Source organism: Rhodnius prolixus, unplaced genomic scaffold, assembly GCF_049639745.1.
Source record: "Rhodnius prolixus isolate KJV_2025 unplaced genomic scaffold, Rpr scaffold_5, whole genome shotgun sequence".
NCBI lineage: Eukaryota > Metazoa > Arthropoda > Insecta > Hemiptera > Reduviidae > Rhodnius > Rhodnius prolixus.
In genome coordinates, this window is record NW_027411624.1 from 34,266,065 (window position 1) to 34,284,841 (window position 18,777).

Below are 18,777 nucleotides of genomic sequence, written 5' to 3' on the forward strand. Positions count from 1 at the left end.
AGGTGTGGCCTATTTATTATAAGTGCATGCGCGGTAGAGTAATACGTTTTTAAAACATTCATTTTATTAGTTCCCGCCAAAGTTACTTGAATTATTTTCACTTTTGTTCCTGCAAACATTTTACGGTTTGCAGCAGTAAATATTACAAAAGATTTGCATCCAATTGTACAAATTTGCAACCATTACAAACAAGGAAACTTAATGAAAACTGCGAACAAAGGAAAATGGGAGAAAAATTATATTGCTTCAAACTGAAAGTTAATTTGTTCAGTAAGTACACGTTTAAATAGATTAATTTTACAATACGATGGCATACAAAATGTTAAACTATGCATCCAATTTAAAGTGGTGTTTTGGCTAAATGATAAAATAGGAATGCTAAAACAAAACAAGAAATTTAAAATTATATTTTTTTAATTAAGAAACAAGTCCAAAAATTAAGTCGCGTACCGTACACTTAAAAATTAATTTTCTATTGTATTTATTTTTTCTTTTAGATTAGAAGAAAAAAGATATAATTCATTCTGAACTTTTGAAGGAACTGTCTTATAGAAATTAAAGTAAGTACATTTTTTAATTTATTCTGGATTGATGTGCTTTATATTAAAACTTAGTAAGACAATTGTATAAGGGTTGATCTCCAGTAAGTGCCCATTCCTGCAAGGTTTACTTTATAATCTTAGATCTTACATCATTTATCTGGTAATTATCATTGAAGCAATCTATCATTTCGCCAATGTGGGCCTGCATTTGCTAGCTTGTATACCATTTTGTGGCCTCTAACAAAGTGTCTCCTTACCGTAACAAATTAATTTGGGTTCTTTGAGAGTGTCTGTAAGCCCTGTGATTAATGCCTGTACGGTAAATGCATAAATTTGATAATCTATGTAGACCACCCTAACTTTCACTAATCGTGATATACTTTTTCTCGGGAAGTGTTCGTTTATATCTGAATGGCGATCGATTCAGCTTATATTTATACTGATACGTTTTGTTTTGTTTTATTAATGTGCTGAAATTACGCCGCGGATCATTCACAGCACTAGTCACATAATTATTCAATTTTGAACCGTCCTTAAATAAGTGTTGTGTGTATGGGTAATGTCTTTGTGGTACTATCTTTAAGTCAAAAGAAGCTGTAACGTTTATTTTAATTAATAAATATTTTATATATCATCCTGAACATTGCTCTCCCATTGCTACAGTGTACCTCTTTCATTTTATCCAGTACCTGGGCGAAAGAAGTTTAGTGCTATACTAGCAAATTTTATTTTACAATATTTGCAGAATTTTGTTTTAATCAAAATGCAATTTTAGATTTGTTTAAAACATACCGATGGGGCAATACATACATCCTATAAAAGACTGGTAACTCACAAGCCTGTGCATATATTACTTCTAGCGGCGAGAGAACTTAAAGCCTATTTAAATAGAAGACTCCCGAAAGGCGAAGATAAAGATCGCCCTAATGGTGGCTCTGTAAAACATCAGACACCTCGGGCTCCACGCCCCACTTTCTGTGTGAGAACATTTTCAAGGAACTAAAGTATTTTTATATTTTTAATTCAACGTATCCAAGTGGCCTTTCCAAATTAATACTCTATCCAAATGACACTTGATAACTTGGGCGAAATTTTTGCATGGAAATTTAAAGTTAGCTAATGCCAATTCCATCGTAGACTCAATTTTCTCCTTTAGTGGAAGAACAGAGACTGATTTAGATGCTTATAACGGTAGGCAATTTGAATCACACCAATCGTGGGTACTAATTCGTCATTAGCTAGGTAAAAATTATTGTTAAATCTGAAGTAGTTTTGTTTGACAGTTAGTTAGTTTCACTTAGAGCTATTACTTGGTCAATGTACTGTTGTGCATTAAAATCGTTTAGTTTCTGTCATAACACTAGAAGCGTTTCTACTACGAATACAAATGTAAGTATTAGTAAGATGCAAACAGAAAGCTATTCACAAAGCTTGAATATACCAGCATATTGCATGTTCTATGCTGATTAAAAGTTTTCCTTTAAAGATTTTACTAATTTACGCATTTTTTAAATGATTAGAATTGCATTTTCATTCATATTTTACTTATCAATAATTATTTCGCAGTGAAAATGCAACAATGTCCGCGTTTTAAACTTAAATTTCGCGCCTCCTTCTTATAAAATACATTCACAACTTTTCAGTTCTAAAATATTACTCGCACAGAATAAAAAAAAAATCCTTTAAACATGTACTAGATTTTAATTAATAATTTTTACAAATGTTGACAATTCGTTAATATTTTGGATAACACCACGTAACCTCCCTTACTCAGTCTGCTCAGTCAATAAGTGTAGTGCGGTATAAGAACATCGGAGAAGTCGAAGTCCCTACATTAATCAGGTAATCCTATCTGTGAGAATATATCGAAACTTAAGCATTTATACGTGATGGTGATTTCGCCACTTCAGTTGAAGTATTGGATAGGTTCGTAGATAGGTCTGATATGAAGTTACTAATTCTGTATTTCGCTGCTAATAGTTTTTGTCTATATTATAACAGGAATGAATAGGGTAGAAGTGCCAACGAGCAGGAGTAGAATGAGAATCACTTGCTGGAGCAAGTGTTATGTGAACAAGATCTTTCCCTTTTCATCGGCTTCGTAAGATATTTTGCTTATCTTTATCACTTGTCCCTTTTCTCATATTTACTTTAATATCCACCAAGCGCTCGTTACAATTAAATTAATTTTTCTTACCCATATTAATACAAAAGTGTTAAGATAAAGTAAATTTAGTTATTCAGTTTTCAAGGGATATATTTGTTTTCGATAAATGTTTTTAAGAATTGGTAAGTGTGGGGTGCGATGAAAATCAATAATGAAAATTCATAGAAAGTTCAAATTTGTTTATTTAATAACGTATTTTCATTAAATCATTACGATCTAGAGCTTGTATTGAAATGTTTTTCTGTCGCTTTCTATTCGCTTCCTCAAGCTGAACCTTTGTGATTGCCCTGGATATTACAAAGGTGTCCGGATGTGGAAGGAGTAAGAATTCAGAGTTTGCGAAGTAAGGATCAAGGACAACTTTATGAATCATGGATTTGCCTAATTCTATCAGTCCCCGTACGAGCTGGCGTTCCTCAAGGCCCAGTTCTCGGTCCCTTCTATTTATTATTATTCCGCAATTCTGGAAATGCAAAAACATAAAAATATGGGTCCGCGAAATTCACCCACTCTTTCACTTAACTGATTCTCGACTAAAGATTCACTGCGATCTCTCACATTAGACCGAATAGAAAGGAACCAAACTTGGCATTTAACTTCTTTTAAGCCTTTTCGGTAGACGCTAAAAACTCTGTAATCAATAAGAGACTGCTATAGCTGCTACTTGTGGAGCAATCCGTACTTATGGCAAAAATTCTGGGGTACTACTTTTCCAATCGTCAGTGAATCCAGTCTCCCTGATCAAAAATCTTTAGGATAATAGTAAATGCTCTTCGGTTCGTATTGATCTTACCATTCATAATGACTTCCATATCACTTTTATCCATTAGCTAGCAAAATCCTGTTTTCCCGATTTTATGGTTTCATATAATTTTATGATACTTATCACGTATAATAATATTGAAGAATTACTTCATATTATTTTAGTAAAAATAGTATATTTAAAGAAAATTTAAAAAATACGTAAGTTGTGACGAGAGAAATTTGTAAATGCTCCCACCAGAATTCGTAAGTGTATACTTATTAGTGCATCCACTAAACTAAATTTATTTCTGGTTATTGTATGGTATAATCTGAAGCATCTTTATTATTTTGTTGTAAATACTGTTTTGTTACAGTAATCCGTTTGCAGTTATTCTAGTCTTCAATACAATAAGAGCAATGCACCTTCAATGTATTTTCATATTAGCATAAATTAATTGCAGAAGATTAAAGTCTTACTGTTGATTGATGGATACAATGGATTAGCATGGTGAGGATTTGTTGACAACCTTTTACTCCACATTTTCAACTTCTTATAAAAATTGTTAGTTTTTATTCATTTACTTATGGAAATTTTAGTTACATTACTGGTAAATAGTGAACTATTAGTACGTCTTATGGAGATTTATTAAGAATTTTCCTCACCTGTTTGACCAATATTATTGTCCCATAATTATTAAAATAGTTTCATTATTATACATAGCTTGTGAAGAGGGTGGAATTTAAAATATATTATTGTGTTATTTGCTCTATTTTAATCAAAGAAATATTTATCAGAATTTGAAGTCCTTATTTAAATTAAAGAAATTAGGTAACTTTATTAGTAATTCTATACATTCTGTTCTTATTTTAAAATTAAGAATGGAAAAAATAGACGTATTGTCATGCCAATGCTATCTAGCGGCAATAGCTTAAATTAGAAAGATGTAATTACATAGAAACTAGTTCCAGTGATTGACGCTAGGTAGCATGAACATGTACTTTGACAGTAATAAAATAAACATTAAATAACCTCCTAACAAAAAAACTATCCGGTAAAGTCAGTGGGGTAAATAGGTTATTCCGTTCTGTCCAACTACTCTCATTATCATGTAGCAACAGAAATAGTTTGCTTCATTTTCTTCACCCACGTTGATAAACATTTTATATCGTCAATATTTTAAAAAGAAATTTTCCTCTAATAAATGTTCATGTTTAAAATTCACTGTTTACCTCATAATTTGATGTTTTTTTAATTATGATTGATAGTTTTAAGTTGATGCTACTATAATTAAGTCAGTGAGAACTTTACATACCTTAGAAAACTGATTTTATTATCTATTTGCATTGAGCGATAACTTCCTAAGAAATAAAAAAAAACTTGTTTTTGCATCATTACTACGTTAAGGACTTCTTGCAGGTAAGCAACATTTTTAGTGTATAATTTATTTTTAATTACAAGTTTATGTGATTAAAAGTGTTTATGAAATTGAGATGTTTCCAAGACAGTTGATAGTAGATGCATTTTAAGTGTACGCATGTAATTTTAAAAAATTGATTTTAGTCTTCATTATTTTTTTTCATAAAAATGTTTCCACGGTCATAAGTAGGTACATTTAGTTCGTAACATGTTAATAACTTTTGGTCGTCTTTATTACTGTAAAAGTAAATAACTAATTACGATTTTGTACTTGGGAAATTATGAACCTCTACGTAAATATTCACATTTCCCTCATTTAAAAGGGAGAGTAATCTCCATGAAATTTAAATTAATAATGTAAAGTTTAATAACGTCCTAGCATTATGGACCTTGGATTTTGCAAGGTTCACACCAGTAGTTTTAAATTCTAACTTATTGAAAATTGATTTTTTTTCTAAATATTTGACAATTACAATGAAAACAATTGTATAAATAATAATTTACATAAGTTTTATTTATGTTCTCAGCGTTCTTTCGACATTCTAATGGTAATTCTGAACTAGTTCAATTCAAACAAATGGCTGGGTTGATGACATTTTATCCAGTGTAACACTTTCAACTCCTACAGCAACAGTAAGTACATATTTTCAGCTTACAGCATGTTGTTTCTCAGTTAAGATACTATGTCGTATTATCTAAAGGTAAATAAAAAAAGTATACAGTAATAGATTAGATACTTAGTAAGTGAAATGATTTGTCTAAATTCAAACTATCCATGTGCATGTGCTTGCACTTTTAATGATTCTCTATCATCTTAGGGCTTTTTAGTGATCAAATTGGTTTACTGAAGTGAATTATTGTCATTAACATTAGTGTTGTATAGATTGCACATTCAAAATATTTAATTTATACATAATTTGCCATTTTACTTCTTCAAAACTGAACTTTTTACTAAATAATAAAAATAAAAACCAAAAGATAATATAAGTAAATTGTACTAATAAAAAATAAAAACAAAAATAAACCAAGTTATGGCGATAAACTAAATTTACACACACTTCAATAAACAACAGAAAGATAAAATCAAAATTTCCTCTCCTTAGTTTTATTCAATAGGTTTAAACTGGTATCTCAAAACTAAATGTGACATCTACATAATACTCATATTTCTGAGTAAATATGCAGATTTACATTTAATTAACTAGTGCCATCCAATGTTTTCCATTCAGCAAACCGACCATCTCTACGGCGGAGATCTTTTAAAGCATTTATATCTTAGAACACCATACGCTGGACATTCATTCAAAAAGTGATGCACATCTTCGACAACCTCCATATTACACATTGGACACACATCGAATTCATCTTTAAATGGACAGTTGCTTAATTTTAATGTACTTTAACAATCCATTTTATTGTAGATGGTCTAAGGACATATTACTGGTCAGGTAATGATCATCATCAAAATTGAATTCAAGCACTCTATAATGACTATAATATTCATTATTAATTACATCGTCAACGAACTTGTTTTTGAACCGTGTCTCTGAACATATTCTAATATTCTGGAATATACCATCCCACTCAGAGACATTTCTAAGTGATAGAACAGTATCCATAATTAGATTGCTCATTACTTTCTTATTATGGTTAAATCCGCTATTATAACCCATTTCTTTATTTTGAAGGGTCCTTCTATACTTCCAGCTTTTTTTTCTTTAAAAGAAAGGGTTAGGTTTTTAAAAAATGATTTAAACTTTCATATCAATGGTTTAGTTTTATTGCAGTCACATTTACTTAATTTTTATGAATACATAATCAATTATTATATATATATTTTTTTTTGTATGGGAATCTGAAGCATCTTTATTATTTCGTTGTAAATGCTGTTTTGTTTCAGTAATCCGTTTGCAGTTATTCTAGTCTTTAATAAGAGCAATGCTTCAAGAGCTGAAAAAAACAAAATTTAGTTTGGCAATTCTTCTTTGCTTACTTTAATTTCAGCTGGTTTTGATTGAATATTGGACACACATAAAAAATAAATAAATGTAAAACGCTACATTGAATAATTTAAAAGATAGGTTGAGACGCTTTGTTCTAGGAAGGATTGCTAAGTCTTCCTGTGGTAACGTTAAGACAAAATTAATAGTAAAACTTAAATTTTCGGTATCAAGCTGAGTGAAGTTTTTAGTAAGTATTCTCATCCCATAAAAGTATGACAGCAGTGCATTCAAGTACGAAGACACCTTTGAGCATTTCTATTATCACCTACAATGTATTTTCATATTAGCATAAATTAATTGCAGAAGATTAAAGTCTTACTGTTGATTGATGGATACAATGGATTAGCATGGCTGAGGATTTGTTGACAACCTTTTACTCCACATCTTCAACTTCTTATAAAAATGGTTAGTTTTTATTCATTTACTTATGGAAATTTTAGTTAGGTTACTTGTAAATAGTGAACTATTAGTACGTCTTATGGAGATTTATTAAGAATTTTCCTCACCTGTTTGACCAATATTATTGTCCCATAATTATTAAAATAGTTTCATTATTATACATAGCTTGTGAAGAGGGTGGAATTTAAAATATATTATTGTGTTATTTGCTCTATTTTAATCAAAGAAATATTTATCAGAATTTGAAGTCCTTATTTAAATTAAAGAAATTAGGTAACTTTATTAGTAATTCTATACATTCTGTTCTTATTTTAAAATTAAGAATGGAAAAAATAGACGTATTGTCATGCCAATGCTATCTAGCGGCAATAGCTTAAATTAGAAAGATGTAATTACATAGAAACTAGTTCCAGTGATTGACGCTAGGTAGCATGAACATGTACTTTGACAGTATTAAAATAAACATTAAATAACCTCCTAACAAAAAAACTATCCGGTAAAGTCAGTGGGGTAAATAGGTTATTCCGTTCTGTCCAACTACTCTCATTATCATGTAGCAACAGAAATAGTTTGCTTCATTTTCTTCACCCACGTTGATAAACATTTTATATCGTCAATATTTTAAAAAGAAATTTTCCTCTAATAAATGTTCATGTTTAAAATTCACTGTTTACCTCATAATTTGATGTTTTTTTAATTATGATTGATAGTTTTAAGTTGATGCTACTATAATTAAGTCAGTGAGAACTTTACATACCTTAGAAAACTGATTTTATTATCTATTTGCATTGAGCGATAACTTCCTAAGAAATAAAAAAAAACTTGTTTTTGCATCATTACTACGTTAAGGACTTCTTGCAGGTAAGCAACATTTTTAGTGTATAATTTATTTTTAATTACAAGTTTATGTGATTAAAAGTGTTTATGAAATTGAGATGTTTCCAAGACAGTTGATAGTAGATGCATTTTAAGTGTACGCATGTAATTTTAAAAAATTGATTTTAGTCTTCATTATTTTTTTTCATAAAAATGTTTCCACGGTCATAAGTAGGTACATTTAGTTCGTAACATGTTAATAACTTTTGGTCGTCTTTATTACTGTAAAAGTAAATAACTAATTACGATTTTGTACTTGGGAAATTATGAACCTCTACGTAAATATTCACATTTCCCTCATTTAAAAGGGAGAGTAATCTCCATGAAATTTAAATTAATAATGTAAAGTTTAATAACGTCCTAGCATTATGGACCTTGGATTTTGCAAGGTTCACACCAGTAGTTTTAAATTCTAACTTATTGAAAATTGATTTTTTTTCTAAATATTTGACAATTACAATGAAAACAATTGTATAAATAATAATTTACATAAGTTTTATTTATGTTCTCAGCGTTCTTTCGACATTCTAATGGTAATTCTGAACTAGTTCAATTCAAACAAATGGCTGGGTTGATGACATTTTATCCAGTGTAACACTTTCAACTCCTACAGCAACAGTAAGTACATATTTTCAGCTTACAGCATGTTGTTTCTCAGTTAAGATACTATGTCGTATTATCTAAAGGTAAATAAAAAAAGTATACAGTAATAGATTAGATACTTAGTAAGTGAAATGATTTGTCTAAATTCAAACTATCCATGTGCATGTGCTTGCACTTTTAATGATTCTCTATCATCTTAGGGCTTTTTAGTGATCAAATTGGTTTACTGAAGTGAATTATTGTCATTAACATTAGTGTTGTATAGATTGCACATTCAAAATATTTAATTTATACATAATTTGCCATTTTACTTCTTCAAAACTGAACTTTTTACTAAATAATAAAAATAAAAACCAAAAGATAATATAAGTAAATTGTACTAATAAAAAATAAAAACAAAAATAAACCAAGTTATGGCGATAAACTAAATTTACACACACTTCAATAAACAACAGAAAGATAAAATCAAAATTTCCTCTCCTTAGTTTTATTCAATAGGTTTAAACTGGTATCTCAAAACTAAATGTGACATCTACATAATACTCATATTTCTGAGTAAATATGCAGATTTACATTTAATTAACTAGTGCCATCCAATGTTTTCCATTCAGCAAACCGACCATCTCTACGGCGGAGATCTTTTAAAGCATTTATATCTTAGAACACCATACGCTGGACATTCATTCAAAAAGTGATGCACATCTTCGACAACCTCCATATTACACATTGGACACACATCGAATTCATCTTTAAATGGACAGTTGCTTAATTTTAATGTACTTTAACAATCCATTTTATTGTAGATGGTCTAAGGACATATTACTGGTCAGGTAATGATCATCATCAAAATTGAATTCAAGCACTCTATAATGACTATAATATTCATTATTAATTACATCGTCAACGAACTTGTTTTTGAACCGTGTCTCTGAACATATTCTAATATTCTGGAATATACCATCCCACTCAGAGACATTTCTAAGTGATAGAACAGTATCCATAATTAGATTGCTCATTACTTTCTTATTATGGTTAAATCCGCTATTATAACCCATTTCTTTATTTTGAAGGGTCCTTCTATACTTCCAGCTTTTTTTTCTTTAAAAGAAAGGGTTAGGTTTTTAAAAAATGATTTAAACTTTCATATCAATGGTTTAGTTTTATTGCAGTCACATTTACTTAATTTTTATGAATACATAATCAATTATTATATATATATTTTTTTTTGTATGGGAATCTGAAGCATCTTTATTATTTCGTTGTAAATGCTGTTTTGTTTCAGTAATCCGTTTGCAGTTATTCTAGTCTTTAATAAGAGCAATGCTTCAAGAGCTGAAAAAAACAAAATTTAGTTTGGCAATTCTTCTTTGCTTACTTTAATTTCAGCTGGTTTTGATTGAATATTGGACACACATAAAAAATAAATAAATGTAAAACGCTACATTGAATAATTTAAAAGATAGGTTGAGACGCTTTGTTCTAGGAAGGATTGCTAAGTCTTCCTGTGGTAACGTTAAGACAAAATTAATAGTAAAACTTAAATTTTCGGTATCAAGCTGAGTGAAGTTTTTAGTAAGTATTCTCATCCCATAAAAGTATGACAGCAGTGCATTCAAGTACGAAGACACCTTTGAGCATTTCTATTATCACCTACAATGTATTTTCATATTAGCATAAATTAATTGCAGAAGATTAAAGTCTTACTGTTGATTGATGGATACAATGGATTAGCATGGCTGAGGATTTGTTGACAACCTTTTACTCCACATCTTCAACTTCTTATAAAAATGGTTAGTTTTTATTCATTTACTTATGGAAATTTTAGTTAGGTTACTTGTAAATAGTGAACTATTAGTACGTCTTATGGAGATTTATTAAGAATTTTCCTCACCTGTTTGACCAATATTATTGTCCCATAATTATTAAAATAGTTTCATTATTATACATAGCTTGTGAAGAGGGTGGAATTTAAAATATATTATTGTGTTATTTGCTCTATTTTAATCAAAGAAATATTTATCAGAATTTGAAGTCCTTATTTAAATTAAAGAAATTAGGTAACTTTATTAGTAATTCTATACATTCTGTTCTTATTTTAAAATTAAGAATGGAAAAAATAGACGTATTGTCATGCCAATGCTATCTAGCGGCAATAGCTTAAATTAGAAAGATGTAATTACATAGAAACTAGTTCCAGTGATTGACGCTAGGTAGCATGAACATGTACTTTGACAGTATTAAAATTAACCCTAACAAAACAACCGTCCGGTAAAACAGTGGGGTAAAAAGGTTATTCCGTTCTGTCCAACTACTCTCATTATCATGTAGCAACAGTAATAATTTGCTTTACTTATTAAATGTTCTTCACCCACATTGATTAACATTTTATATAGTCAGTATTTTAAAAAGAAATTTTCCTCTAATAAATGTTCATGTTTAAAATTCACTGTTTACCTCATAATTTGATGTTTTTTAAATTATGATTGATAGTTTTAAGTTGATGCTACTATAATTAAGTCAGTGAGAACTTTACATACCTTAGAAAACTGATTTTATTATCTATTTGCATTGAGCGATAACTTCCTAAGAAATAAAAAAAAAACTTGTTTTTGCATCATTACTACGTTAAGGACTTCTTGCAGGTAAGCAACATTTTTAGTGTATACATTTACTTTTAATTACAAGTTTATGTGATTAAAAGTGTTTATGAAATTGAGATGTTTCCAAGACAGTTGATAGTAGATGCATTTTAAGTGTACGCATGTAATTTTAAAAAATTGATTTTAGTCTTCATTATTTTTTTCATAATAATGTTTCAACGGTCATAAGTAGGTAGATTTAGTTCGTAAAATGTTAATAACTTTTGGTCGTCTTTATTACTGTAAAAGTAAATAACTAATTACGATTATGTACCTGGGAAATTATGAACTTCCACGTAAATATTCACATTTCTCACATTTAAAGGGGAGAGTAATCTCCATGAAAGTTAAATTAATAATGTAAAGTTTAATAACGTCTTAGAATTATAGATCTTGGATTTTTCAAGGTTCGCGTCAGTAGTTTTAAATTCTAACTTCTTGAAAATTGATTTTTTTTCTAAATATTTGACAATTACAATGAAAACAATTGTATAAATTTGGAATGTTAGATATTTGGCAACCCTGTAGAGGGTGTAAGAGAAGGGCTGACCGTTAGGGGTAGCTAGAGGGTTGCAGGGAGTTGGAGACATTCCTTAGTTGAGTTGTGTTTAGTTTTGGTCACTCTTTATGGAAGTTATGCTTTATGAATGTTATGTCTTATGAATTATGTGAATAACTATATTTAGGTTAATTTGTGTTTATTCAAACCCTTGAGAATTAAGTAAATTATTATTATGTTTTATGTGTTCTAGTTTTGAGTTTTCTCCCATATTTTATTTTATTTTTTATTTATTCTACAACTTCAGGTGTGGGGTCAAGAACAGTTAAGTGCGGTAAATAAATAGTGAAAGAACTGGTAAAAAATAGTCAATTTGTGAGAAACCAAAATGCATCTTGGCAACATTAAGAGGATTGAGTCCGCAATTATGTTAGCACCGGTAAAGGAAGCTAAAAGATTTTATGAAGTTATTTTTGGACTAGATGAAGGGCGTCTGAGTAGAAAGAAAATAAAGGAATTTGAAGGTTTCAAGTTAAATGATGTGGACTTAGTGAATAAAGTGGAGGAATTAAAAGACACATTTTCATTGTGGGAATTGAAAAGTGTTGTAAAGCTTTTGGGTATTCAGTTAAGCCCTAGACAGGATGTGGCGTCAGAATTATGCAAATTTCTAAATGATATTAGCTTATTACTTGAAGCAATAAGTGAACATCAACTATACGAAGAAGAAGATGAACACTTTGAGGAAGTGAGTGAAAATTCTTTATGTTTAAAATACGTTCAGCAATATCGACCATTTCAGTTTTCCTCTAGGGACATAGAAGAAAGTCTGAGGCCATTTACTGGCGAAGATAACTACACCGTTAACTTGTGGCTAACTGATTTTGAAGAATTGGCACAAGTTATGAGGTGGCAAGAGTTAGAAAAATTGGTGTTCGCTAAAAAATCACTGAAGGGACTGGCAAAACTTTTTGTTAGTGTTGAACGTGGTTTAACCAGTTATAGTGCATTGAAGGAAGCACTTGTTGAGGAATTTTCTAACGAAGACAGTGTTAAGGAAAATTGCTTACGATTAAATAAAATTGATTCCAAAGTAGCATCCAGGAAATGTTTCAATTGTTATGAAGAGGGGCATTTAGTGGCTGAATGTCCGAAACCCAGACGTGAGAAGGGAAGCTGTTTTGAGTGCGGCAAAATGGGACACCTTCAAAGGGAATGCGAACGTCAGAAGCAGAGCACACCATCTTTAGTTTCGCTGGTAGTTGAGAAATCCGCTCTACCTCCATGCACAGCAGACATCCTCATAGAAGGCGCTACTACTAGTGGGGAAGTAGAAGCCTTGCCCGGTTCTGCAATATCTTTGATTATGGAAGATCGTGTAAGTGAAGACGATATATTACGTGAGGTAGCACTTAATGATAGTTGTGAGTTAATGCTAATTGATTACGGTGAATTAGAAATTGTAAACCTTGAGCTTTCTGTAAATGAGGTAAAATCTGTCCCTAAGATTGTTAATGAATTTATACCTAACGAGAAACCTAGTAAACCCGCTGTAGAGATTAAAGTGATTCCTGAGCAAAATCTGTCAATTCTACAGGAAAGTGATAAGGGAATTAGTGAAGGTTATGAATATTTAGAGGATAAAGTGCGTAAAAGATTTGAATTATGTAATGGGTTGGTGTATAGAAAGAAAAAGGGGAAAATTTTATTTGTAGTTCCCGAAAAAATAGAGAGCCAAATTGTTAGTAAGTGCCATGATTATGTTGGCCATTTAGGTGTTAATAAAGGTGCCGAGTTAATTTTAAGATCCTATTGGTTACCGAAATTACAGGACAAAGTTAAAGATTACATTCCTAACTGTAGTAATTGTATTGCATACAATCCAATCTTAGGAAAGAAAGAAGGGGAGTTATATTTTCTATTTTATGATATTGGTTTATATTGTTTTGTTAATTATGATTACGATAGTTTTAGGTTGTTTTATTTATCTTAATGTAACATGTTATTAACTTCTTATTGTATATTATTTATTAATCGTTTAACTGTATTTTGTATTAGCTTGTATTATGTTCAGTTATGTTTATTAGTATGAATAGTTAGTACTTTTTATTAAATTGTAATTTAGTACTCTTGTGATCGAGGGCGATCACGGGTCAGGATTGGCCGAGTTGTAGTAAATTTGGAATGTTAGATATTTGGCAACCCTGTAGAGGGTGTAAGAGAAGGGCTGACCGTTAGGGGTAGCTAGAGGGTTGCAGGGAGTTGGAGACATTCCTTAGTTGTGTTGAGTTTAGTTTTGGTCACTCTTTATGGAAGTTATGCTTTATGAATGTTATGTCTTATGAATTATGTGAATAAACTAAATTTAGGTTAATTTGTGTTTATTCAAACCCTTAAGAATTAAGTAAATTATTATTATGTTTTATGTGTTCTAGTTTTGAGTTTTCTCCCATTTTTATTTTATTTATTATTTATTCTACAAAATAATCATTTACATAATTTTTATTTATGTTCTCAGCGTTCTTTCGACATTCTAATGGTAATTCTGAACTAGTTCAAACAAATGGCTGGGTTGATGACATTTTATCCAGTGTAACACACTTTCAACTCCTACAGCAACAGTAAGTACATGTTTTCAGCTTACAGCATGTTGTTTCTCAGTTAAGATACTATTTCGTATTATCTAAAGATAAATAATAAAGTATACAGTAATCGTTTAGATACCTAGTAAGTGAAATGATTTGCCTAAATTTAAACTATGCAGAAGGTACAAGAACTTAGATTTACGTTTTTTTTTTTTAAAAAAAAAAAAAGTGGATGTGCTGCACAGATTGCACATTCAGAATTTTAATTATACAACTGCCCTACCGGACAGTATTAATAATGTGATTGGTCTTTTTACTTCTTCAAAACTGAACTTTTTGCATCAATTAAGTCAAGTATCTCAAATAGTCAGATGGGGCGTGTTGTCTTCTGCTATTATAACCCATTTAATGAGTTATTGAATGAGAAATGGTATAATTGTTTTAAAAAGACATACTTTTCAAGGAGAAATTATTTCAATTCTTGGTCAAGTTTAATTCGTTTATTCGTTGAGGCATTGTTCCTACAATGCAAATTGTATTAATAATAATTTTACAATATTGAATATTGTTAGTAACTTAGGATTGAATAGGTATAAATAATTTATTGAATTTTAATGTAATTTTTATTATTGTTAATAATAATATTTTCATTCGTCTTTCTTTAGGACCATCCTTTAAATCCAGCATCCACAAAAGTTGAGGTGTTTCGCAATCCATCCCATCATTCCAGGGAAATCAAACCAAACTATTTTATTGGGCTGTTTTTCAGGTAAGCTTTACTTTTATTAGTACATTACCTTGAATAGATAAAACTTTTTATCAGATGAATTAAATCTTCCTCTTGATAGGTTTTAATTTAATTGAAAAATACTATGTTCAATCGTTTCTGAATTCCGTAGCTTCTTTGTATTTGCTCTATTTAAATCATAGAATAAATCAGAAATTGAAGTAAATTAAAGAAATTGGGAAACCTTATTAGAAATTCTATACATTCTGTTCTAACTTTAAAATTAGGAATGAAAAGAAATAGAGGTATTAAGGCCATGCCAATGCTATCTAGCGGCTATAGCTTGAACTAGGAAGATGAAATTACATAGGAACAAGTTCCAGTGATTACCGCTAGGTAGCATGAACATGTACTTTGACAGTATTAAAATAAACATTAAATAACCTAACTAAACAACTGTTCCGTAAGGCAGTGGGTTAAAAACAAAGGTTATTTGGTTTTGTCCAAATATTCTCTATATGTAGCAAGAGTAATAATTTGCTTTATTTATTAAATGTTCTTCACCCGTGTTGATAAACATTTTATATCTTCAGAAAATATATTTCATTTTCTTTGAAAGAAAGAGTTAGGTTCTTTAAAAAAAGATTTAATCTTACATTTATCCACATTTATTAAATTTTTATAACAACAATTGTATAAATAATAGTTTAAACACATTTTAACACCTACACCAACAGTAAGTACATATTTTCAGCTTACAGCATGTTGTTTCTCAGTTAAGATATTATGTCGTATTATCTAAAAATAAATAATAAAGTGTACAGAAGTAGATTAAATGCCTAGTAAGTGCAATGATTTGCCTAAATCCAAACTATCCAGAAGGTACAAGAACTTAGATTTACGTTTAGATTGCACATTCAGAAGATTTAATTATATAATTTGTTGGTCTTTTTTACTTCTTCAAAACTGAACTTTTTCGCAAGAATTAAGTCGAAGTATCTCAAATAGGCAGATGGGGCGTGGTGTCTTCCGCTATTATAATAATAGATCTTTATTTATAATTACATAAATTTGACAAAAATTAAAGTAAATTGTACTAATAAAAAATAAAAACAAAAATAAACCAAGTTATGGCGATAAACTAAATTTATACACACTTTAATAAACACCAGCAAGATAAAATCAAAGTTTCCTCTCCTTAGTTTTATTGAATAGGTTTAACTGGTATCTCAAAACTAAATGTGACATCTATATAATACTCATACTTCTGAGTAAATATGCAGATTTACATTTAATTAACTAGTGCCATCCAATGTTTTCCATTTAGCAAACCGACCATCTATCTCTACGGTGGAGAGATAAGTTCTTTTAAAGCATTAATATCTTAGATCACCACACGCTTTCAATTCAATCAAAAAGTGATGCAAATCTTCGACAAATTGTAGATCACATAATTGGAAGGTATTTTGAACGAAATGGATCCCAGATTCTCAATTCTTTGTAGGTATATTAATATTCAGGATTCTAGGTGGTGTATTATTGTTAAACATACATTAATTTGCTTAAAAATTGCTATATTGATCAATCAAAAAAGTAAATATTGAACGTATGTATTGAGTATTGGTTTTTGAGCTATCTTAGTGAACTAAACATCACATGTAGGGTCTTAACTGTTCTTATGCTTAATATAACATGTTTAAACCATGTAAATGTCAAAAATAGAACCAAAATTTAGGTTTTTATTTATTAATATTAATCAATAGAAAGGAAATTGATTGAGATTGAGAAAGGAAATAGGAAGATTAAGGTAAAGGAGGATTTGAGTTATTTAAAAAATGGCTCATAGGTAAAAGTTTCCGCCTACACTTAACTATTATTCTGAAATATGATTTAATATTCAATTATAAAGCGTTAATGATCAGTAATTGCGAGCTAAAATTTCCTTACGAAAGAATATTGACATAACTAGGTTTTCCACTCCAAGGCTTACATATGAAACAATTTCAATGCAAGATTAAGATCTTACCACCAATGTAGAATTAAAGGCAATTAAGATTTTGTACAAATATTAACTTAAAACATAAAATTATCACCTAGGTTTGTGGAAATTCGCCACTTGTAAGAGTAGGTAATAGGTTAAGAATTTATTACGGATTTTCTTAAAAACTCCTTCAAAGATTTTGTTCAAACTTTGTGTGCTTCTTATTAAGGCAATATTACATAAATTATATTAAAAACCGTTATCTGAAATCTTATTTTGAGACTATTTTTGGAGTAGAACTTCAGCCCTAGGTCAAAATCGTAAGCTAGCATTTAAATAAAATTTTAAGTTTTACTACTAATTTATTATTAAACATTATCTATTATTTAATAAAAATTCCAAATTTGAAGAAAATCTATCGAGCAGATTTTCAAGAATTAGCCAAAGAAGGTCCGAAGTATAGGTGCTCATTTTCGCCTTAAAAAACTATTTCTAGTGGAAAATCAATTTTTAGCTACTTAATTCATCTTGATAATTTAATATTCTTTCATTTTTTAAAAGAAAAAAATTAGTATTATTAATTTTTAATTGAAACCTCTTTTTGTAATCTTCCGTAAAACCATGTGCTTAGGTGTGACGTCATAAAGTAGTCCCAAATTAATTAATAAAAAAAAGACTTTAAACCTATGAATAGTGTTGGAAAATCATTTTTTTATCTAAATTAACTTGTTATTAATCCATTTTAAACAGAATTATGCTTAAATTTGATTTTATAAAAAATCCAAGTTCAAATATGGCGACTAACGGATTTTTGCAGTCAGTTGCCATTGGGCTCCCGACCAGTGAACATCTATGCTGTTCATGTAAGTAAGATTTTATTCTTTTTTAAATTAAATTCAATGAAATTTTTATTAAACTTAATAGAAATATAAATTAGTGATACAACTATATTGAATTTATGGAGTTTTAGATATTTTTTTACTAAAAATTTAAAAAAATTTGAATTAGCACGTTGTCGACCAAAGAATCTTGCATGCCTGGACAAGCAATGATTCTTATTCCTTTTATTATTTTCCTAATTCACTTTATTAATTTTTACATTTTAACTTGAAATAACTTTTATTTATTATTTTATTTAATTTTTTTTTTTAATCAGTGGTAATTTCTAAAATTAATTTTAGATGCATATGTAAGTGCATTTAAATTAATATTTTTGAATTAATTTGTGCTTAGTTTTTTTTTTTTGCAACTTCAAAATTGAAATAGCTTCGTACCATGGGACATTTCTTTACAACTTTACTAAAACAATAATCAATTTTAACTTAAGGACTTTTAATAAGAACTTAAATTTTAGACAAAAACAAGTAAGTAATAATATTCATTATATTATTGAATAAGAACTGCCAAGTTAAAAGTTTTAATAGAAATTCAATTAGTTTAAACTAAAAATAATTAATGAAATGATTTAAGAATTCAAGTAATACATCCTACAATCTACAATTTTTTAGTATAGGAAGTTTAAATTTAGATTTTACACGAAATTTTACGGAATTATGAAGCCATAATATGAAGTTAGATGTTATCTGATAAGTATT

The 18,777-nt window shown here is 29.3% G+C and overlaps 1 protein-coding gene across 8 annotated transcripts; it reads left to right on the forward strand.

The window, feature by feature from the left end:
* Positions 1-86: 86 nt before the first annotated feature.
* LOC141458545 (uncharacterized) lies at positions 87-14,387 on the forward strand. 8 transcript variants are annotated; one of them, XM_074136670.1, is made up of 8 exons: positions 2,331-2,468; positions 2,544-2,643; positions 3,828-3,961; positions 4,720-4,870; positions 5,398-8,133; positions 8,661-8,766; positions 10,034-10,541; positions 11,242-14,387. In XM_074136670.1, the coding sequence occupies exon 8, from the start codon at positions 12,278-12,280 to the stop codon at positions 13,880-13,882; it is 1,605 nt and encodes a 534-aa protein (XP_073992771.1). In that variant the 5' UTR covers positions 2,331-2,468; positions 2,544-2,643; positions 3,828-3,961; positions 4,720-4,870; positions 5,398-8,133; positions 8,661-8,766; positions 10,034-10,541; positions 11,242-12,277; the 3' UTR covers positions 13,883-14,387. The 8 variants fall into 8 exon arrangements, with proteins under 8 accessions (XP_073992776.1, XP_073992773.1, XP_073992771.1 ...); XM_074136673.1 differs by having other exon boundaries at positions 5,398-7,278; positions 7,983-8,133; positions 8,661-10,541; XM_074136671.1 differs by having other exon boundaries at positions 5,398-5,503; positions 6,771-8,133; positions 8,661-10,541.
* The last annotated feature ends 4,390 nt before the right edge of the window (positions 14,388-18,777 follow it).

Coding starts and splice junctions, on each gene's coding strand:
- LOC141458545 (XM_074136675.1), top strand. CDS start 12,278: ATGCATCTTGGCAACATTAAGAGGATTGAGTCCGCAATTATGTTAGCA.